The sequence below is a fragment of the Haliotis cracherodii genome, unplaced genomic scaffold, assembly GCF_022045235.1.
Source record: "Haliotis cracherodii isolate W230 unplaced genomic scaffold, xgHalCrac1.p SCAF_13, whole genome shotgun sequence".
Taxonomy (NCBI): Eukaryota; Metazoa; Mollusca; class Gastropoda; order Lepetellida; family Haliotidae; genus Haliotis; species Haliotis cracherodii.
The window spans coordinates 6,787,232-6,811,483 of NW_027266268.1; the positions used below are offsets into that span (position 1 = coordinate 6,787,232).

The following is a 24,252-nucleotide window of genomic DNA, read 5'->3' on the forward strand; positions in this document are numbered from 1 at the left end:
CTTCCTGGGGTAAATATATGTTCTGCGTCATACAACAAAGATGCTTTAAGCGATAATACTAGACCACTCTTTGAGGAGAAACTATAGAAAAACAACTCTCGCGCTGTGTTGTTCCTCAGAAGACCCGATGGTCTGGATTATTTGACCTGGCTGTTGCAAATTTTGCTTGTCCATTTTAATTATTGTTCAAAATATTTTTTCTTGCTTTCATCAGATTTAGTTGTCATGTTGCCATTCATACTAAGTGGGATGTAATATGTTAACCATGTGTTACTTCCAGTGTGTGGGAGATGTCCGACATCCAGGACGCCTCATTGTGATGATGTGCAAGTTCCTGCTGATCTGGATAGGTGAGAAGTTATCCTGTTCCGTGACTGAACTTTGTATGAACCTTTCAGTTGCCTGATGTTGAACGACCGCCTCTGTGGTCTAGTGGTAGAGTGTCTGCCCAGAGAGCGGAAGGTCCGGGGTTCGATCCCCGGCCGTGTCATACCAAAAGACGTTAAAAGATGGTACTTGTTGTTACCCTGTCTGGTGCTCGTCATTAAATGGATAAAACAAGGACAGGTCGGCTCGGAATCAGTATACTGTGTCTGAGTGGGGCATTCATGTTAAACTGTGGCATGGTATCTCAGTGTGCTAGCACTATAAATCAGCGTCAGTCCGGACTAGTACAAGCAGCCACACACACACGTGCATGCACGTCGCTATATAAATGCAATAATCTTGGACACGACGTTAAATCCAATTTCACTTCACCTCGCCAGATGTTGAACATGGTGGAGCATGTGTAGTGTAGGTGTCAGCACAGTTATGCATATGGCACATGTTGCAAAAGAAGTATTGCTGATGTAATAATCATTGATCATGTTATAATCATTGGTCATGTAATAATCATTGGTCATGTAATAATCATTGGTCATGTAATAATCATTGGTCCTGTAATAATCATTGGTCATGTAATAATCATTGCTGATGTAACAGTCATTGGTCATGTAATAATCATTGGTCATTTAATAATCATTGGTCATGTAATAATCATTGGTCATGTAATAATCATTGCTGATGTAATAATCATTGGTCATGTAATAATCATTGGTCATGTAATAATCTTTTGTCATGTAATAATCATTGGTCATGTAATAATCATTGGTCATGTAATAATCATTGGTCATGTTTTAATCATTGGTCATGTAATAATCATTGGTCATGTAATAATCATTGGTCAGAGCACTGATTTCTGTTTCACTAGAACTGTGGTTTTGTTTTTTGGTTATAATTAGCGACCATGCAACAAACTGATGTTTGTTTTCATTTGATAGAGAGGAGTTTACTGTCATCCAATCGCCTTTTGACAAGAAAAGAAAATATATTTAGACATAGATGTATTCTGTAATTTCTGTCTGAATCAGACTGCCTCCATGGTCTACTGGTACAGCGTTTGCTCAAAGACCAGGAGGTTGGGGGTTTGATCCCCAGCCGTGTCGTACCATAAGATGTGAAAAGATGGTACTTGTTGTTACCCTGTCTGGGAACGTGTGCGTGCACTTCACTATGTAAGTGCCATAATCTTGAACATGATTTTAAACACTATTTCACCTCACCTATGGGAATCCTCTTCAGGGGCCCTCTTTCTGATGCTACTCCTCCCAGTGACGGCAGCCAACTACTTCATCGACGTTGATAGCTACATTAAGTACAACGCCAGTCGCTTCCAACTCTTGGGTGCCGAGGATCGTCTGACCTTCAACTTCACTTTCTGCAACAGCCGTGGCCTTCTCCTCTACCAAGCAGGGGCAGATAACTTCTTCTCTCTCGGTGTATATAGTGGCAATATCTACCTTGAGTGGAAGACCCTCAACAGAGTCATAGAGGTGAGTGGGTTAATAGTAGAGACACTCAACAATGAGAGAGTTGAGCAGGTTTATAGTGGAGACACTCAACGGTGATAGAGGTGAGTGGGTTGATAGTAGAGACACTCAACAGTGAGAGAGTTGAGGAGGTTTATAGTGGAGACACTCAATGGTCATAGAGTTGAGGGGGTTAATAGTGGAGACACTCAATGGTCATAGAGGTGAGAGGGTTAATAGTGGAGATACTCAACAATGAGAGAGTTGAGGAGGTTTATAGTGGAGACACTCAACAGTGAGAGAGTTGAGGAGGTTTATAGTGGAGACACTCAATGGTCATAGAGGTGAGGGGGTTAATAGTGGAAACACTCAATGGTCATAGAGGTGAGGGGGTTAATTGTGGAGATACTCAACAATGAGAGAGTTGAGGTTTATAGTGGAGACACTCAATGGTCATAGAGGTGAGGGGGTTAATAGTGGAGACACTCAATGGTCATAGAGGTGAGGGGGTTAATAGTGGAGACACTCAATGGTCATAGAGGTGAGGGGGTTAATAGTGGAGACACTCAACAATGAGAGAGTTGAGGAGGTTTATAGTGGAGACACTCAATGGTCATACAGATAAGGGGGTTAATGTTACAAAGGTTTAGAATTGACCATATAAAACAACTGAAGCTGATCTTGTTCATGTAAGAGAAATATAATCATGATAGTTGCCACTGCAAATAATATTATTTGTACAATATTTGTTCACATGCAATGTGATGCAATTCATATCCAAGATATGTCCTTTGTCTGTAGCAATACTGTGTATGTAGAGAACATTAACAACCACAAAACTCCAAGCATTTTGTTTTCAGGGCATGGGGTTAATTAAAAGAAAACGAATCTTAAAAAATAACTAAAAGAATATATACTACTCAAAAGAAGTGGAAGAACACCCAATTTTTTCATATGACTATGGTTAATCGGTCAACTTCCTTTGAGTAGTATAGACTGTTTTAAAGCATATAATTTGTCATGGTAATAAAACTGTTTTTCTTTATACTTCAGCTGACAATCGGTGATGGCAGCCTGATGCCCAACACAAGCTACACTGTTGACATCACAGGACTTCGTAGTCGCAGCTTCACCCGAGCCACTGTCAATGGCCGCGTGATGCTGGTCACGTACCTGGTGGAGCTGGACCAACAGCTGGATCTCTCCTCCCTGGCTGGAGAGCTCTACATAGGGGGATATAAATCTCTCAATGACCTCAAGGTAAGGATTACGTGTGTTCTAGCAAACCTTCAGACATACCTGTGGTTGAAAGTGTGTGTATTTCACTCTGATAAGCCATACCTGGGTCCCCATTCCACAAATTGATTCCATTGTAAGCCTATGTTAAAGTAGGGGAAGTACGATCACCTTAGCCCTACGACTATTGTAAGCCTATGTTAAAGTAGGGGAATTACGATCACCTTAGCGCGACGACTATTGTAAGCCTGTGTTAAAGTAGGGGAATTACGATCACCTTAGCCCTAGGACTATTGTAAGCCTATGTTAAAGTATGGGAGTTATGATCACCTTAGCCCTACGACTATTGTAAGCCTATGTTAAAGTAGGGGAATTACGATCACCTTAGCCCTATGACTATTGTAAGCCTATGTTAAAGTAGGGGAATTACGATCACCTTAGCCATACGACTATTGTAAGCCTATGTTAAAATAGGGGAATGAAGATCATCTTAGTGATAATGACCACTTTGTGGAACAGGCCCCTATGGGATGGGTAGTGGGTGTCCATGACTGTTGTAACTTGCTACTCTCTGTCTAATCAGCTTGACACCTCTCGTTTGTCGGCATACCTGGTCACGTGTCTGGAGTATGTGGAAACAGCAACACGCAGACTCAATCTGACTGGGGACTACATGCAACATGTGCAGACCAGGTGAGGTATAGACAAGAATCAGGCAAGGTGAGGTTAAAAAAAGGTGATATACAGACCAGGTGAGACACAGACCAGGTGAGTCATAGGCCAGGTTAGTACCAAGTGAGATACAGACCAGGTGAGATACAGACAGACCAGGTGAGATACAGACCAGGTGAGATACAGACAGACCAGTTGAGATACAGACAGACCAGGTGAGACACAGACCAAGTGAGATACAGACCAGGTGAGATACAGACAGACCAGGTGAGATACAGACAGACCAGGTGAGACACAGACCAGGTGAGACACAGACCAGGTTAGTACCAAGTGAGATACAGACCAGGTGAGATACAGACAGACCAGGTGAGATACAGACTAGGTGAGATACAGACAAACCAGGTGAGATACAGACAGACCAGGTGAGACACAGACCAGGTGAGACACAGACCAGGTGAAACACAGACCAGGTTAGTACCAAGTGAGATACAGACCAGGTGAGATACAGACAGACCAGGTGAGACACAGACCAGGTGAGATACAGACAGACCAGGTGAGACACAGACCAGGTGAGATACAGACAGACCAGGTGAGATACAGACCAGGTGAGACACAGACAGACCAGGTGAGACACAGACCAGGTGACATACTTACCAGGTGAGACACAGACCAGGTGAGACACAGACAGACCAGGTGAGACACAGACCAGGTGACATACATACCAGGTGAGACACAGACCAGGTGAGACACAGACAAGGTGAGACACAGACCAGGTTAGTATCAAGTGAGATACAGATCAGGTGAGATACAGACAGACCAGGTGAGACACAGACCAGGTGAGACACAGACAGACCAGGTGACATACATACCAGGTGAGACACAGACCAAGTGAGATACAGACCAGGTGAGATACAGACAGACCAGGTGAGATACAGACAGACCAGGTGAGACACAGACCAGGTGAGACACAGACAGACCAGGTGAGACACAGACAGACCAGGTGAGACACAGACAGACCAGGTGAGATACAGACCAGGTGAGACATAGACCAGGTGAGATACAGACAATGTATTTTAAGTGTATAGTTTACTGATCAGATACAATATTCACTCAATTGGATAATAATGCAGCAAGAAATACGTTGGACCTTTATTCAAATACTGTCAAAGAATAGGTGAAATACTGTCAAACAAAGGTTGAAATACTGTCAAAGAAGGGTTGAAATACTGTTAAACAGGGACTGAAATACTGTCAAACAAGGACTGAAATACTGTCAGACATGTGTTCAGTAGTTATTCTTTCTGTTTCTACTCAGCTGTCCATCTGACCTGTGCTCCAAGTCCGCAGTCATCACCATGACAACCAGCCAGGCCTACGCCCTCATGGACATCCAGTTGACGCCACGCACAAACACAATGATTCAAGTCAAGTTTCGCACCAAGTATGATTCACAGTATCATTAGGCAGTTCCCTGTAATGTGTTTGCTCGAATTTAAACTCCACATTTGCTATTGGTTTTCTCAACACTTAGTGTGAACTAATCATAAAAATAGCTTGTGTACGTGATAACTTGAGTATATTAGAATGGAATATGATAGAATCAATAAACATAATCTCTAATTCAATCGATTTAACACATATACCAGACATGCCATGACAGATTACCTATAGTTATATGAAAGAATCAGGTGTTCTTCAACTTCTTTTGAGTAGTATATATCATTGCATTGAGTAATGAGCAAACAAAGTCGGGTTTGCTGGGACTGCCAATTTCCCAGAGCTGAGTCTCCCTTTAATGGAGTGGGAGTGCGGTTTCAATGTTTCTCTTTAAAACCAGAGGTGGTTGTGACTTTGTTTATTATGGTAGCTAGAGGGATGTTCTGGAAAGTGCATATAACGTTGTTATTAAGGTAGCTACAGGCATGTGACTTTCTGTTTCAAGGGTGTACTGCATTAGGCTTATGTGGGGAAATACCACCTGTTTGGCAAGTCCAAATGGTTTCCAATGAGATTTTTGTGGTATTCCGGAAACGGTGGGTACGGGACTGCTTCTGTTTTTTAATGTAATGCAAGCATGTCATATTTTAGGTGGGTTAGAGAGCCTTGTTCTGTTTTTACTTTGGACATACACAGGTTTTGGAGTGAACTCTCCACTAAGTAGCAGACGTATCCTTTGTACTCTGGCCATCATATTTTCTCACCGCCTCCGTGGTCTAGAGCATCTGGTAGAGCATCTGCCCTGAGAGCGGAAGATCGGTTGTTCGAACCCCGGCCACGTAATACCAAAGATGGTACTTGTTGTTACCCTGCCTGGTACTTTGCATAAGGGGATAAAACAAGGACTACTGGGCTCGGAGTCAGTATACTGTACCTGAGGGGGGTATCCATGTTAAACTGCGGCATGGTATCTCAGTGGGCTAGCACCATGAAACTCACATTAGTCCGGAATAGTACAAGCAAACCTCATTCGACCTCACTGCTGAAAACGACCCTGCACGGGTTCATTTTAGTCCTGCTTCCGGACAAGTGTATGAAGGGGCAGACCCCAGAATGGATACTTTAGACAGAGAATGAGACTGTGGTGGTGTTGTCTTTATACATGATCAAGGGGAGGTAATATTGTGCATTCAACAGCATTAAAATTACCTCCCTTTACCTAATTTTTTCCCTTGAACCATTAATGAGGGTTTGTCTTAGTGAAGCACCTGGCTGTTATACAACAGCTGGGTACCATATATTGGTATTTCATATCATGAAATATTGTATATATACACAGCTGGAAAACATTCACTGGCGCTATTTACATTAATGGTTGCAATCCGATAATTACCAAGTTTGACAGACTTTTTTTAAGGTTTGCAGAATAATTTTCTGCTGCAGTGACGTATTTAGGAAATAAAGCATCCTCGTGCTTTAACTATAATAGTTCATGGCAAACCTATACCTTATATATACATGGCACAGGGGGTAGAGCAAATGTTATAACTTATCTAAGATGTCGAATTTAAGACTAAGTTTGTGTTTAATTGGAGTAGAGTTTAAATCAAATTTGTAATGACCTGTGGCATAAATTCAAAATCCTTGAACAGGGCTTACTGACGGGCTCTTCAACCTGATTGCCCGCACTCTTGCGTTAAGAGACACATTTACATTTTAAACATAATGCAACTCTAATAAATTTGGTAATTTATTATTTGAATAGGTCACATTTCATGATCCATTTAGGGTGGGGTTAATTATAATCCCTTGCAGCAATAAGTAGAATTTAGATTTAAGGTTTTTGTATTTGTTTGGTTCAATTTAATCACATGACTCAAAACTTTCCACAATTGCAGTGAAGGTCCGAGCTGATACATGTAAACATGGCCGAAGTTGGGTGTAGCTTGTTATTGCGATTTGAGGTGTTTTCTGCCATACGAGTTGCAACTTTGTTTCCACCATTAATGTTAGCAGACTGCAGCAACTGCAAGCCATGAAAATAGTGTGTTTACCAAGTTGCTCAACATGATACCGTAACCGACGTGAATCGACGCCCTGTGATATGGTGTAGCCAGGGGACGAAAATGGCTGCAGATGTTGCTAAATGCTGCACATTTTGTTATGAAACTTTTCAAGGATAGCTCATCCCAGTGTCCAGAGACAGACATAATTCCTTGGACACTAACGCCCAACTCGGACAATTTTGTGACTGCTGTTGCATGGACACAGTGGATTGAATATATTTGGGATAGGTCTGCGGCATGAGAGACGGTTGACATCATCTTGACATATTTCTACCCAGATAATAATATTTGAATTTTCGACAAGTTTAAAGAAACTTTTTTTTACTGCAAATTGATGTGGAAGCGCCATCTTGATTGACAGAAATGGAAGAACGATATTACCAAGAATATGTTATATAACAGGGGAGGTAATTTAAACAGCACAATGCCGTCAGTCCATTATGACATAGCTAAAAAAGGGAACTTTATTGCAGGATAAAGTACAGTTGGCGCCTTTTATCGTAACCTCTTAGAAATTACCGATTTTGCCTTCAAAGAATAATAAACTTGATGTCCGTAAGTCAAATCGCTCTTCACTGATACCACAGCTTCTGAAGTGACAGTCTAGTGTGATATTGATAGAATACTGCTAAAAGCAGCATTAAAAATTACTCACTTGCTCACACTAATATGGCACTTGGCAGTGTGATGTTGGACGTGTACACGTGTTTTCTTCTCCATCAGGGCTTCACAAGGCCTCATCTTCTACCTGGGTGGTCCCGCCTATCTCGTGCTGTACTTGGAACTGAGTGGTCGGCTCACACTTGGACTTAACACTAAGGTGGGTTATACATTTCATCTATATCACCTTGATTTGCTCAGACGTATTGATCAACAGTTTCCCTTGCATTCCCTGTGAGGGAGTATATTTCAGTTGGGGAGCCAGGATTTTGGTTTGAGATTTGCATGTTTTTCAAATTTAGGAGCTCAATTATTTTTTCCAACATAAACAGGTGCTTTAAATAAATAAAATATCAAACTATATTCTTTGGACTCTTGTCTACAAGAAAAGGGCGCATTATATCTTTTCCTACAATATGAGACATACCCCGGGGTATGTAAAATGAAATCAATAAAACATGGATGACGTAATAAGCGCCACGCTCTAATAAGCTCGGTGATATTTGCTAATATATTGGCTAGTGAACAAGCCCAATTAGCACCCCTTCCGATTGATTAATGTACACAAGACTTATTTATTCATGTATAATATGCACTCGTGTGTTATATGCACCCTTAATTATGGGCAATTCAATTCTGGAAAATATATCTGTCATGTATAATATGCACAGATTTTTCTTTTGTATCATTTCAGGATGTCAGCATAAACCACGAAATTTACGATCTTTCAATGCTGTTTTTTTTTCTCATGAAAATTATATTCTAAAAAGAGCCCCCTATTTCTAATTTTGAGAGCGCCCTGGGTGCTTATTACGTCGAATACGGTAATTGTTTTTGGAACAAGTACCTGGAAAACTGAAGCGCAATGATATAACTAATACTGTGCCAAGCAGCACTCTCACTCACTCACTCACTCATTCACGCATGCATACAGGCATGCACCTACACAGGCACGCAAGCTCGCTCGCTCGCCCAAAACCCACCCACCCACTCACTCACTGAGATAGGTGGGTTTTTTTTCTAAACTGCCTAGGCAAAAGAATACACTTGTATATTGGATTTGACCTAAAGAGTGTCACTGTATCTGATCTGTGTGGTGTTGTAGGGTACTGGACCGGGAGTGTTTTCCACGACTACCGGGAGTGTGTTGTACAATACAGGGGAGTGGATGTCGGTGCAGGTGCGTCGTAAAGGCAACACCGCAGTCCTGCTGGACGGAGCAGGGATGCAGCTGGCTGAAGCTCAGTATGGTAAGTGATCTACTTTACAGCAAGGAAGATGAGGAAAGAAAGTCTTTTGATGTCCTTTATATCAAATCCGAGCTTTTTAAGATAACTGAAAAACAAAATTTCTTCTTCTGTGGCTAGATGCTTCGTCTTCTGGGTTCATATAGCGTCCATTGCATTTTTTTGTGAGTGAGTGATGGAGTGAGTGAGTGAGGCAGGTTTTACCAGGTAGATGACATATACACACATCCAGGTGGTGTATGGGTGCATGAGTGTGTGTGTGTGTGTGCGTGCGTGCGTGCGTGCGTGCGTGCGTGCGTGCGTGCGTGCGTGCGTGCGTGCGTGCGTGCGTGCGTGCGTGCGTGCGTGCGTGCGTGCGTGTTTGAAGCATGGACAATATTTTCACTTATTTTTATGAATTTCTTTTAAGGGGTGTAACATGGAGATGAGGAGATGTTTGCTTACTCCTCATCACTGCACTAACCCTTGGTTCCTTGTTTCTTTCAGCTTCCAGTGGAACTGGTAAGTAGATATTTCATCCATGGTATTTCATCCAAATAGTCTGTCTGAAGGTCTTTGTGATCTTGACTGATTTTCCTTCTTTGTAACTCTGGGCCATAAGTTGTTTAACTCAGCAATATCCAGCTATATGACTGCAGTCTGTAAATAATCAAGTCTGCACCAGACAATCCAGTGATTGACATAATGAGCATCGATCTTTGCAATTGGAATACAATGACATGCATCAACCAAGTCCTCAAGCCGAACCACCTGATCCCGTTAGTTGCCTCTTACGACAAGCATAGTCGCCTTTTACGGCAAGCATGGGTCGGATCTCCACGGGTTGACTGACATGTGAGTTGAGATCTTCACATGGTTGGGTCAGATACTGTGCAGAACCAATAGTTCTGGGTTTGAATCTCAGATTATGTTTTTAGGTATGACAGCACCATCGTGCTCATGGGTTTCAGCAAAATTGTAAATGTCTGCAACCTGCATCACATTGGTCTTCCTCCCATGTCAAGTTGACCCACCATGACTGAGACACTGTTCAGTGTTAATGCACCCACCACTCCCTGTGATCATGTAGTTGGCAATAGCCTAACGGTCACATACTCTTTACACACAATTACAAAGGCAACCTAATTTTTAAATTATGGTTTATTATTTTTTTAAACCAAAGCAAAAGCCAAAATCATAGCTCTAATACAAATATTCAACTGTTAGTGTTTTAAGTAGTATCTCAGGCCACAGCAAACACATTATAAAGAGACCAAATTATTCTATGACAGAAGTAAACGCAGGTACATCCTTCATGGTTAGGAACTGAATTTGCATATAATTTTTCCACAATACTTTATTGACCCTAAAAAACATTTTCCCAGATAAAATAGATAAATATTATGGTACTGAAATTAATTATGATTTTTAATATTATCTGTTATTTTTTATTTTTATTTTGATCCCAGCTGATTATTTAGGAATCTATAAATAGTCAATCTGTATGACCTTTGAACTAGTGTTTCATCATACTACTAAGGGGGTGGTCGGGTAGCTCCGTGGTTAAAGCGTTCACTCATCATGCTGGAGGCCCGGGTTTGTTTCTCCACATAGGTACAATAAATTTGGTGTTCCCCACTTTAATGTTGCTAAATGTAGCATGAAACCATACTCACTTAATTGACGATGGCTGTTGTCATTTTGATCCTGTTCTCTAGGTGTGGCCCAAACTTTAAATGCAGCAGAATTGTTTATTGGTGGAGTTGTCTCCCCTTCGCTGATATCGTCACTACCGCAGTCAGCCCAGGTGTCTCTACAAGGATGTTTTGATGAGCTTCGGTTCGCTGTCTACAGCATAGCATCAGAACCTGCCAAGCTCATCAACTTTGAACATTTTAAATCTGAGAGGTAGGTACAAAAAACGTTTGTCATGATGACAAACAACTTTGTTTAATGCAACACTCAGCACTATTCCAGCTATATGACAACCGCCTAGACAAGCAAGGGACTGATATTATGAGCAATGATCCAAGCTGTCAGAGTACGATGACACAGAATCAATCAATTCACCGAGTCTTACCACCTGATTCATTTCGTAACCTCTTACAACCAGCATAGGTTGATGGGGATCAATTCTAACATGGCATCTTGACTGGCAAGAAAACACTGGCATCTCGACTACTCGATATCTCTGGCATCTGGACTGGCTAGTTAACTCGGGCATTTGACTACCAGATAACTCTGACATCTCCACTGGCTAGATAACTCTGACATCTCGACTACTAGATAACTGTGGCATCTCCACTGGCTAGATAACTCTGGCATCTCCACTGGCTAGATAACTCTGACATCTCGACTACTAGATAACTGTGGCATCTCCACTGGCTAGATAACTCTGACATCTCGACTACTAGATAACTGTGGCATCTCCACTGGCTAGATAACTCTGACATCTCGACTACTAGATAACTGTGGCATCTCCACGGGCTAGATAACTCTGACATCTCGACTACTAGATAACTGTGGCATCTCGACTACTAGATAACTGTGGCATTTCCACTGGCTAGATAACTGTGGCATCTCTACTGGCTAGATAACTCTGGCATCTCTAATGGCTAGATAACTCTGACATCTCCACTGGCTAGATCACTGTGGCATCTCCACTGGCTAGATAACTCTGGCATCTCCACTGGCTAGATAACTCTGACATCTCCACTGGCTAGATAACTCTAACATCTTGACTACTAGATAACTGTGGCATCTCCACTGGCTAGATAACTCTGACATCTCGACTACCAGATAACTTTGGCATCTCCACTGGCTAGATAACTCTGGTATCTCGACTCACTCACTCACCCACCTACCCACCCACCCACTCACTGATTCACTCACACACTCACTCACTCGAAGTTCTAAGGAAGATAATTCTTATGAACTGTTTCAAAGTTTTTGGTTGCATATTGTCCTTCATGTGGCTTTAGCTGAAATGTATCTCTACTACCACATGGTGATCAGCTTATTATCTTATTATAATATGCCTGTTAGGTGAAGCCCAAAAGTCTCATTTTTTACCAGAATCTGTTTGGTACTCTTAGGGGTGTAAAACATGGAGGCTGCTTCTCATCAGACGTCTGTCAGCCATCTTGTCCAAGTCCCTCCCAGCAATGTAACATGTCGTGTGAGTGTTCACCAGGGTTTACCACGGCTTCAGCATCACCACTGCAGTGCAGCAACATTGACGACTGTGTCCCATCACCTTGTCTACACGGTGCCACCTGCTTGGACAAGATCCTGGACTATGAGTGCATCTGCACCAAGGCATACAACAAGGGTAAGGAAGTCCACATTTTAATACAAACTGATCTACATAAGGGTCATTTATCATATGTAGGTACATGTATGGGTACCCGGTAGGATGAGATGGTAATGGGACCTTCTAGCACACTACGGAAGCTGAGAACGAAAATCGACTGCATACTGATCCATTTACCATAGTAGTAATTATGTAGTGGCACTAGCACATTTAGTATAAATGGAATTGTAAGAATACTAATTAAAACTCCCCATTGTTCTCTGTGCCTTAGGTTTGGTACTTGATTAAATATTAGAATTTATAATCTGTTGACTTACATTGGGAGAGTACCAGGTTTGGCTGCCAGGCATAGGCCTTCTGACAATCTGGGTAATGCAGAAGGCTGCAGTGTTGGGGAGTCTTCACATTCCCTAAAAAGTTCTGGGTGGGTTTGACTAAGCAGCGCTTCCTGGGAGAAGTTCCATTCACTGTCTGGGCTGCGTGTAGAGGGGGCTGATGATGGGCTGATGATGAGCTGATGATGAGCTGATGATGAGCTGATGATGACCCTGACTGTGCCAAACCCTCTTTGCTTCATTTATTTATTTAAATCTGTAGATAATAAGAATAAGAACCACTGATTGGACAAGATTACAGCATGACCCTAGACATGAGGATCAGGGAGGATCTTTATTTCATTACACTAATTTCATTTCAAAGAATTCATTTCCATACTCCAATATTTAGATAATCTTTGTTGGTGTCTCATGAGTCATGTTCAACATAAAAACCGTAAACACTGCAAATGGAATAATTCAAACCCCTATTTCCCCCACTTCCTTCGTCACATGACATCCCCGACTGGCAACCCAAATGTTATTTCTTAATTGAAAATGTGAAAAATGGAAGTTTTCACAGGGAATATCTCTTTTCACCAAGCGAAGAAAAGTTGCTTGGTGAAGACGATCCTCATTAGTTGTCTGGGCAAGGTGACGGCCATGCAGGCAAATACGCTGCTCGCTCCTAGTCTCAAAGGGATGTGAATCACACCAAATTAAATCAATTTTACATCTCACACTGCCTGTGGCAGACTTTTCTCAATTTTTTTTAATGTGGTCATTTGTTTTATTAACTGCGTGGATACAATTCAACATTGAAATAAATATGCAAGAATACATGCGTTCAAGGCAGCTAATTTAATAACTATTTAATTTGGTAAAAATTCACGACATGGTCATCAAATATGTTTGACTACCCCATCCTTAATGTGGAACACAGTGATGAAGTTAGAATGACCATGTTCGTGGCTGAGGATGAGGGGCGGTCGGGTAGCCTAGAAGGTAAGCGTGCTCTAGCCACGCCAAAGACCTGGGTTCGATTCCCTACATGGGTACAGGGTGTGAAGCCCATTTCTGGTGTCAGCCGTCGTGTTATTGCTAAAAGCAACATAAAACCATCCTCACTGAGCATGAAAAGCTACTGGGATTCGGGTGGTGGTGGGTTTTCTGTTGTATGAGATGTTTACTGGCCTCTTGAAAGCCCAGGTTTGATTCCCCACATAAGAGCAATCTGTGAAGTCCATTTCTGGTGTCCTGCTCCATCATATTCATGGAATATTGCAAAAAGCAGCCTAAACCAGACTCACTCACTCACTGCATGTGGAGGCCTGAAAACCATCTCTGAGTGTGAAGGATGACACTGGCACCAAGAGGACAAAGGTGCCGCAATTCATTATGAAGAGTTGTCTCCCTTGGCTGCCAGGATCCTCTGCTCATGGGTTTGAATCTCAGAATCTCCCAGATTATGATCCCTGGTTTGTCAGCACTACATGAGTACAGTTTCTGTGACCTGACTGTCACTTTAAACTGTTTATTTGTTTCTTTGTTTAATATTCGAGCTACCAGTATATGGCAGCAGTCTGTAAATAATTGAGTCTGGACCAGGCAGTCCAGTGGTTGACATCACGAACATCGACCTACGCAATTGGGATACAATGACATGCATCAACCAAGTCAGTGAGCCTTACCACCTGATCCCATTAGTTGCCTCTTACGACACGCATGGGCTGCTGAAGACCTATTCTATCAGGGGTCACATTAAACTGACAAGGCATATTATAATGGAATTGTCCTGCTTGGCAACAGTATAAGAATCTATACCGGAACGTCGCTTTTTTACAGTGTTAAAGAAGTTGTTATACATAAAATTGTGTCTACCCTGTTCAAAGCCACTTTAAACACAATTCACTCACTACCAGATGTAATTGAAAGTTGATATCTTTGTCAAATATTTCAATAAAATGTTTACCCGGTAGCTCTCATACTTGAATTCACTCTCATCATCATTATTATTTACTTATACATCTCTTTTTAGATTCATATATACTAAAATTAAAAACTTCACATTTTTAAAAGTAATCCCATATATGATATACAACGGACAAATGTCTCAGAGAAGGTAATTTTTAATCAATTCTGTCCAAAGAAGGATTTTTTAATTAACGGTGGTAACCATAATTTGTTCCAAGCACCTACGGTATTCGGTAATAACATCAACAGTTTAAATCATAAGTCCCAAGCACGAGAATCTGATGGCACACAAGTTCAGTAGCATGTATGGCCACCATGTGCGTTGACAACTGCCACACAACGCCTCTGCATGGACCTTGTGATGCTTGTGAACACATGAATGGGAAGACAACGCCATTGTTGCTGCAAAATGGTGCCAAGATCTTGCAAATTCCGTGGTTGGTTCTGGAGAGTGCGCAGACTTCTGCCAACAGCATCCCAGACGTGTTCGATGGGATTGAGGTTGGGAGACCTTGACGGCCAGTCGTTGACGTTGACATTCTGAAGGAAATTCCTTGTCAAAATTGCTGTGTGGGGTCTGGCATTGTCGTGTCGGAAGATCAAACCGGGTCCATGTTCTGCCATAAAAGGCAGAAGTTCTGTTGCCAGTACTTGGTCGCGGTAAGCAGCAGCGTTGAGGTTGCCACGGATGACAAGAAGCCTGGAACATGCATTTCCACAGAAAGCACCCCAAACCATGACACTTGTGCCTCGAAATCTGTCAACTTCCTGTACACGACACTGGGCGTAACGTTCATGACGGCGCCTCCACACCCTCGCCCTACCATCAGCAAATAGAAGATTAAATCGGGATTCATCACTGAAGACGACTTGATTCCGATTCCTCTGAGTCCATCGTAAGTGTTGCTGTGCCCACAATTGACGTTGATGTCTGTGTAATTGAGTCAGAATCGGCCCGCGGTATGGCCGTCGTGCTTGAAGGTGAGCAGTTCTCAGACGGTTTTGAACAGTTTGCGCACTCAGTCTACCCCTAAATAGTTCATTTCTGGTTGATGTAGCTGTAAAAAATCGGTTACGGAGGTGACGTAAGACAATCTGACGATCCTATGCATATGACGTCACACGTGGTCGACCTGGCCGAGGGCGATCAGCGAGGGTACCTGTTTGCTGTAGATGCGCCTGTAAATCATAAACAGTCCGTTGACTACAACCCATCGTCCTTGCGACTTCAGCTACGGACATTCCCGTCTGCAACATGCCGATGGCAGGTTCACGTTGCACATTTGAAAGGCGTGGCCGTAAAGACTTTTGATTTCTTGTGTTTTTCTTTTTTTGTTAATGACTGCTAACAAGTATGGCTGAAAACACGTACGTTATTATGGCCACGTGACCAGTTGCACGTGAAAAAACACTTTTGCCACTATAGTGCTGTGCACATGATTTTGATTGATTCACCTGCACAAAAACGGGTGTTATCTGAAGACAATACATGGCCATTACTGTTTAAATACACAATGAGGGCCCACAATGATAACTGGTCAAAATGTTAAAATTTAAGGATTGTGAAGTTTTTAATTTGGTTCAGTATATAAGTATAAGTGTTGATTCTGTAGTCTCACAGTCCCTAAACCATATCATTTCCCCTTCAGCCAGCCCTTACTGTAATGCTATAGCCCTAAATGAAGCAAGTCAAGTTTTTCCACAAGTTCAAGATCTCCAGCCTCACCGGGGCTCATTTCCATTTTAAATGTAGCTGCTTGTTTCTGTCAAAATTATATATTTTCAGAGACTAAGTGTTGGTCTATTTGTCATGCTTACAGGCAAGAACTGTTCTGTCCGGAACTACTGTCTGCCCAGCCCCTGTGTCAACCAGGCAACATGCTCCGACTCCATGGCAGGGTACAACTGCACTTGTCCTCCGGGATACACTGGGAGCACATGCGACCAGGATATCGGTGAGATGAACAGCTACTCTAGACATTAAGAAACAATGTCTACCAATTTAATTTGGTTATTTTCTGTACTGTCATTAAGGTAGCCCAGTGGTGTTATGAGACTTGGGTTCTATTCCCAGTATTTGTGTAGTTGTATATCTAGTGTCGTCTAGACAGTGATAGTTGGTCTTGTGATCAATGATGATCTATAGGATAGATTTCAAGTACTGTTATCAGAGTTTTATGTGATGCACAAATGTGTGTCCAGGACACAAAAATGTTGAGATTAGACACAGAAAAAGAATATATTATCAATGGCAGTTATTGGTGTCTGTCACATACGTTATCCCTCTCCGGCTTCCTATATACGACATAAGTTATCCATCTCCAGCTTCCTACATACAACATAAGTAATCCATCTCCACCTTCCTACATACAACATAAGTAATCCATCTCCAGCTTCCTACATACAACATAAGTTATGCCTCTCCAGCTTCCTACATACAACATAAGTTATCCATCTCCAGCTTCCTACATACGACATAAGTTATGCCTCTCCACCTTCCTACATACAACTTAAGTTATGCCTCTCCAGCTTCCTACATACAACATAAGTTATGCCTCTCCAGCTTCCTACATATGACATAAGTTATCTCTCTCCACCTTCCTACATACGACATAAGTTATCCATCTCCACCTTCCTACATATGACATAAGTTATCTCTCTCCACCTTCCTACATACGACATAAGTTATCCATCTCCACCTTCCTACGTACGACATAAATTATCCATCTCCACCTTCCTACATACGACATAAGTTATCCCTCTCCAGCTTCCTACATACAACATAAGTTATCCCTCTCCAGCTTCCTACATACAACATAAGTTATCCCTCTCCACCTTCCTACATACAACATACGTTATCCCTCTCCACCTTCCTACATACGACATAAGTTATCCATCTCCACCTTCCTACATACAACATAAGTTATCCCTCTCCACCTTCCTACATACAACATAAGTAATCCATCTCCACCTTCCTACATACAACATAAGTTATCCCTCTCCACCTTCCTACATACAACATACGTTATCCATCTCCACCTTCCTACATACAACATAAGTTATCCATCTCCACCTTCCTACATACAACATAAGTTATCCCTCTCCACCTTCCTACATACAACATACGTTATCCATCTCCACCTTCCTACATACAACATAAGTTATCCCTCTCCACCTTCCTACATATGACATAAGTTATCTCTCTCCACCTTCCTACATACGACATAAGTTATCCCTCTCCACCTTCCTACATACGACATAAGTTATCTCTCTCCACCTTCCTACATATGACATAAGTTATCTCTCTCCACCTTCCTACATACAACATAAGTTATCCCTCTCCACCTTCCTACATACAACATAAGTTATCCCTCTCCACCTTCCTACATACGACATAAGTTATCCCACTCCACCTTCCTACATACAACATAAGTTATCCATCTCCAGCTTCCTACACATGACATACGTTATCCCTCTCCACCTTCCTACATATGACATAAGTTATCCCACTCCATCTTCCAACATTAATATAAGTTTTCCATCTCCAGCTTCCATGTTGTGTTTATTCCAGATGAGTGTCTGGCGTCTCCGTGTCAACACTCCTCCACCTGCATCAACAACATCGCCAACTACACCTGCCTCTGTGCAGCAGGGTACACCGGGAGGGACTGTCAAACTGACATTGACGACTGCGTGACGACTCCCTGTGAAAACAATGCTACCTGTGCTGACCTCGTTAACAACTACACATGTACCTGCGCTCCAGGCTGGACAGGTAAGTGAATGTTGTTTTACTCCATGGTCAGACATATTCCAGCAATATCATGACTGGCTGACTCACTTTTGAAAGTTTTGTCAGTGTTCAGGCAACTAGATCTGCATGTTTTTCACAGTGTGCCAAATGGTGACAATTTCAAGCTAACACAATTTGTTACCACAGCTTAAACATAATTATTAATTATGTTTGCAAAGACACCAAACCTAAGAAGATCTGGTGTAGAATAGGTCCTGAGGAACCCATGCTTGTCGTAAGAGGCGACTAACGGGATCAGGTGGTCAGGCTCGCTGACTTCGTTGATGCTTGTCATTGTATCCCAATTTTGTAGATCGATGCTCATGATGTCAATCACTGGATTGTCTGGTCCAGACTCGATTATTTACAAACTGCCATCATATAGCTGGAAGATTGCTGAGTGCAGTGTTAAACAACAATCAACAACAACAACAACAACAACAAAGACATGAAGACCACAATGCCCTACATGAAGTCTGGTTAAGAGTGCAATATCATGGGACCCGTAAGTAATTGAGTCTGCTCTGGTGAACTGGTGGTTGACACAGTGAGCAACAATACACACCCTCAAGCTACACAGAGCCAGTCATACATCGTGACCACCTTATCCTCAATGGTTAGGTCTGACGTGCATGGGGTGAGGGGTATGGGGTGACCTTGCCTGACCCAGGACTTTTGTAGGTCACAGTCCGTGGCAACAACCTGGTGTGATCTAAGGTAGGGAGTGTTGAGGGAATGAGTGTGTGAACAAATTTCTGAATTATGTTTCATTTCTTACAATCAGTATGTTGTGCTGGAGACCTATACCACTGGAGAGTCACAGATTATGAGAAGCTGATGTTGAACGTTGAGAGAGTGAGTGTGTGTGTGTGTGTGTGTGTGTGTGTGTGTGTGTGTGTGTGTGTGTGTGTGTGTGTGTGTGTGTGTGTGTATTTGTCTTTTTATCTGACTATTTCAGAATTATATCAAGGTTGAATGTAATCAGGTTCTGGGGCAATTAAACCAATGGTTGATGTTGTGAGCATTGCTGTTAAAGGTGATGATCCAGGTGTTACCCATACAGGTACTATCAACACGTCTTCAGCAACCCATGCTTGTCGTAAAAGGCGACTGCTTGTCATAAGAGGTGACTTACTGGATCAGGTGGTCAGGTTCATCGTATCCCAAGTGCGTGGATCGATGCTCATGATATCAATCACTGGATTGTCTGATCCAGACTTGATTATTTACAGACTGCCTCTTACGACATGCCTCGTATGACACCATCTTTATGCACTCAGCAAATTTCCTATATGACGTACCCGTGCTTGCTGTATAAGGGGACTATGCTCGTCGTAAGAGACTACTAACACGATCCAGTGGTCAGGTTCACTGACTTTGTTGATGCATGTCATCGTATCCCAAGTGCATTGATCGATGCTCATGGTGTCAATCACTTGATTGTCTAGTCCAGACTCGATTATTTACAGACCACCGTCATATAGGTGGAATACTGCTGAGTGTGGGGCTGAACAACAGAGAAACAAACAAACAAAACGATCCATGCTCAGCAGCCATTGTCACATTGGATATCCAGTATGACTTTCTTCTTCAGGAAATATTGTAAAGATTCACCAAGGCTTAGGTGTTACCAGTATTGTCACAATACAGATATTCTATCATGAGGTAATGTATTTATATGAGTGCAGTTCAAATTATCAAAGTATGAGTGGAAATATCAAAATTATTTTGATCTCCAGTTGCGATGTTGCATCTAATAACATCATGTTGTGCATGTACCCCGGTAGTTGTTCGTTGTTCAGACCTAGTTTTAGTGCAAAGTGTGTAAGGTTTCCACTTGTTTACTTACAAAGAACTCACAGAGGTTTATGAAAGTAAAGTGTATTGATGTACACTTCTTGCAGTGCTGGAATATATGCAGCCACATGTCAGTCAGTAGGCCTTACCCATAGCTCTACACTGAAAACACACTAGTGTTTCTCCTAATTGTAAAATACTATGTGTGTTTCTAACAGTAAGTGTACAGGTTCTGAAGCCAACTTTAGTTTACTGACTCCAATTTACTTGTATGTTTTATTTCAGTGGCATTTAGAAGTTGATGTGATGAAGTAAGACGAGTTCTATGGATGAACCACTTCTTTATTACAATTAGTGCGGCGTTTCGGTGTAGATCCTAACACCTTTATCACTTGCTTGATAAAGGTGTTAGGATCTACACCGAAACTTCGCACTAATTGTAATAAAGAAGTAGTTCATCCATAGAACTCGTCTTACTTGTATCTTTCAGTTATGCCATTTGTCATGGAATATGTCTCCTTACTGTGACAGTTGTCAGTATTACGTATCATGTGATGTATCATATGTGGTGCGATGATGTTAGGGATGATGGTGTTAGAGATGATGGTGTTAGAGATGATGATGATGATGATGATGATGACAGTGACAGTGGCAACTACATTGATTGGGATGATGTTGGGGTTGATGATGTCGACAATGATGATGATGATGATGATGATGATGATGACGACGACATTGATGGAAAGGATGTTGAGGATCTTATTGCGACAAAGTATTGTTAAATCACTCTCACCCAAGTGTCAGACACCCATCAAATATCTGAGTAACATTGTGTCGGTAGCCAGACAAAGGTGTGGAAATAATCAATACCTAACCAAGTCAATTTTCTATGATAGAATCCTTGTGTGAGTTAACAATCTGTTGAAAAAATTCTTTTCTTTTCTATCTGATTTCAACATTTTTGCCATATTTGGAAATGGTCGTGTGTCATTGTTTTATGATGGTCTTCATTTTCCATCTTCTTCCATTATCCCGGCTCCAGAACAAATTAACGTCAATGATTGAGGCACATGATAATCATTTGTTTTAAATACAAATTTGTCTTATCAATCTAATTTTGAATTATTTTTACAGGAATTTACTCAAATCAGTCAGCTTTTTCAATTAGAAACATTATGCGAAATCAATATTTGGGCTGCAACTTGCATGAAGGATTGCACCCAGCATACAACTTTCCGAGACAATATCAGACAATGGGCCAATCACAGCCAAGGCCCAGGAGAGTTGAATTTTGTCAGGAGATGTTTTATGCCATTTAAAAAATCAATCAGACTTTTGACATTTATGAATTATGAATTACAGAGACAGTCTCTGATGACGATTACTTGCATTGTTTAGGAAAGAAATATCATTGTCTAAATTGTTGATTTGGTTAAAATATTCTCATGAAATCCTGGTCTTAATAATTATTTGGTTTGTGTTACAGAAATTCCATGCATGACATAGCAGTATTTTACAATTGTATTCAAAAAGTAATCTCAAATCATTTTTAGAAATGAAGTACTTAAATTTAAATGACAATTTTCACCAAATCAGTCGTGACACATGAACCAGCTTCCTCTCGTTGTATTCTGATATGCCTTGTGATTTCTGCTATGTTGACGAAGACATGCATTTATTCCAATTGCCTTTGTTTCTGACAATATTGTAAAATTATCGCTAGTGTAAAGATCATTTAGGTTTGTATCAGTGTTCAACATTCGTTTGTTCCATTGGAACAATCATCCAATATAATGGTCTGTTTAATATTGTGTTTTCTGCTTTGGAAATTTACATGTCAAAGTGACCATTTTTGTCATAATTTCAATTTTGGGTTGATTTAAAGAGATAGGAAGCTGTTTACATCAGCATGGTGATATTAATACCTTGATTATGGATTTTATCAATTATTGTATGAGTTAATTTTGGAGGGTATCAAATCAACTTTGAATTATCTTAAATAGGTCTAACCGAAAAGCGTTTTTCATCAACCTCACTTTTTCATTTACATATGTGCTACATATTATGTGGTTGGATGCCGTGTTCAGCCTGTCTCTGTATGGGCCTGTGATCACTTTATGGATGAAAACCATGACTCCCTGTCCAGCTTATATGAGTTGGTCGCATTGTCCCAAACATATATTTTCAATGGTGTCCTATAAATGTCGTCTATCATACTTCCCATGGTGTGACCCTGCAGTTTTACATATTCATGAGCCCGGTAATCATTCTCAGCTTACTGGACAAATCTAATTAGTCTCTCTTCTTCCTCAATTACGGCAAATTAAGTCATTGGTTTGTGATTGATCAAGTCGGTGACTTTCTGAAGAAACAGATCTGTGTGTTCCCTGTCTGACAGATGTTCCTTGTTTAGACAGAGCAGAAAGGGAGAGTGTGGGTGTTGTTTTAAATAGCAATATTAAAGCTGTATTTCAACAGGGGAAGTCAAAAACGTGGCAATGGTAGAAATAAACTGAGGATCTATCAACATTTTAAATTCACCTATGGAGCTGAGTTGTACATGCAGAGTTCCCTCCCCTGGTAGCAAAGAATTTCACTGGTTCAACTGCTTTGTGGTGTGGCGCCTTTAAGAGTAGAAACAGGAAGATACGAAAACTTGGTTTTGGAAGAAAGGGTGTTTTTTACTTGTAAAGAGTGCGTGGAGCATGACTATCATTTCTTGTTACACTGCCCTTTTTATAATGAAATTAGACTGCCATTATCAAGAAGATGTGCTCAAGTCTGTGATATTTTCAATGATTATTCAGATGTTGAAAAAGTGTCTTTTATACTGTCCAACCCAGATGTACTGTTCTTAGCTTCCAAGAACTTTTATTACAACAACGCAAATCTATTTTATATCACGGTGTACTGTGTAAGTTGTTGTTGCTTGTTTTAGAATGTGTGTTGGTTTATTTAATGTTCTATGCGCCTTCTAAAAATATTTTTATGCAATTCGCAATTTTATTTTAATTGTCACTCATAACCCATAGACAGGTGGCACTGTGATGTTTATTTTACTATGTCATTTATCTTAATATGTAAACAGAGGTGAGACTGTAATAAACTATCTGTCTGTCTGTCTGTATGTCTGTCTGTCGGTCCATCAGTCCGTCAGTCGGGTACCGCTTTGGTGTGGTGAGTAAAGACTTTGAGAAGTTAAGTGTTCATGTTGAGGATGTCCTTCGCCCCATCGTCCCCTTTCATCACTGGCTCTGACTCAAAGTCTGTCTAACACTCATATGTATGTAGATGATGGCCAATGGATGAAAATGTCATGATGGTAAAAATATTGGTGGGGGAAAAGTAGGGGTCATTTTGATATTCCTGCTTAACTTTCCTAGCCATAATCCTGTGATAACAGTAAAAGATTTAGGGGTTCCTTGATTCAAAGAGAGTAGAAGACATTGAGGGCCACAGGTCCCCCTTGGGCCCTTAGTGTCAAATACTGCTTTGACCACAAAGTTACACCACTGTGTCCATAACCTTTTGAGTTTGAGATGCCCAGGTGTCTGAACAATAATGTACATTATAAACATACAGGCACCCAGTAATGAATAATTCCTCAAATCTGCCATGCTTCGTATACACTCCTCCTGAGAGGGAGGTGTGTATACAGTGTATATAACACTCACATGAAAACAGGGCAGACAAATAATGGGAACAGCTTCATCAGCAATGATTGAGTGATGATGATGATGATGATGATGACAGTGGTGATGGTGGTGATGATGATGATGATGACGACGATGATGATGATGATAGTGGTGATGATGATGGTGAAGATGACGGTGATGATGATGATGATGGTGGTGGTGATGGTGATGATGATGACGACGACGATGATGACGACGACGACGATGATGATAGTGGTG

The 24,252-nt window shown here is 41.3% G+C and overlaps 1 protein-coding gene across 1 annotated transcript in view; it reads left to right on the forward strand.

Moving 5' to 3' along the window:
- The first annotated feature begins 295 nt into the window (after positions 1–295).
- LOC139459556 (protein crumbs-like) overlaps positions 296–24,252 on the forward strand; it is a 102,860-nt gene continuing 78,903 nt past the window's right edge. The window contains exons 1-12 of the mRNA XM_071241102.1: positions 296–350; positions 1,624–1,874; positions 2,904–3,110; positions 3,670–3,779; positions 5,074–5,199; positions 7,985–8,081; positions 9,027–9,171; positions 9,655–9,669; positions 10,866–11,055; positions 12,243–12,478; positions 16,569–16,703; positions 18,320–18,523. Of these exons, the coding sequence (XP_071097203.1) occupies positions 320–350; positions 1,624–1,874; positions 2,904–3,110; positions 3,670–3,779; positions 5,074–5,199; positions 7,985–8,081; positions 9,027–9,171; positions 9,655–9,669; positions 10,866–11,055; positions 12,243–12,478; positions 16,569–16,703; positions 18,320–18,523 (1,747 nt within the window). The 5' untranslated portion in view covers positions 296–319. The remainder of the gene's footprint in view (positions 351–1,623; positions 1,875–2,903; positions 3,111–3,669; positions 3,780–5,073; positions 5,200–7,984; positions 8,082–9,026; positions 9,172–9,654; positions 9,670–10,865; positions 11,056–12,242; positions 12,479–16,568; positions 16,704–18,319; positions 18,524–24,252) is intronic.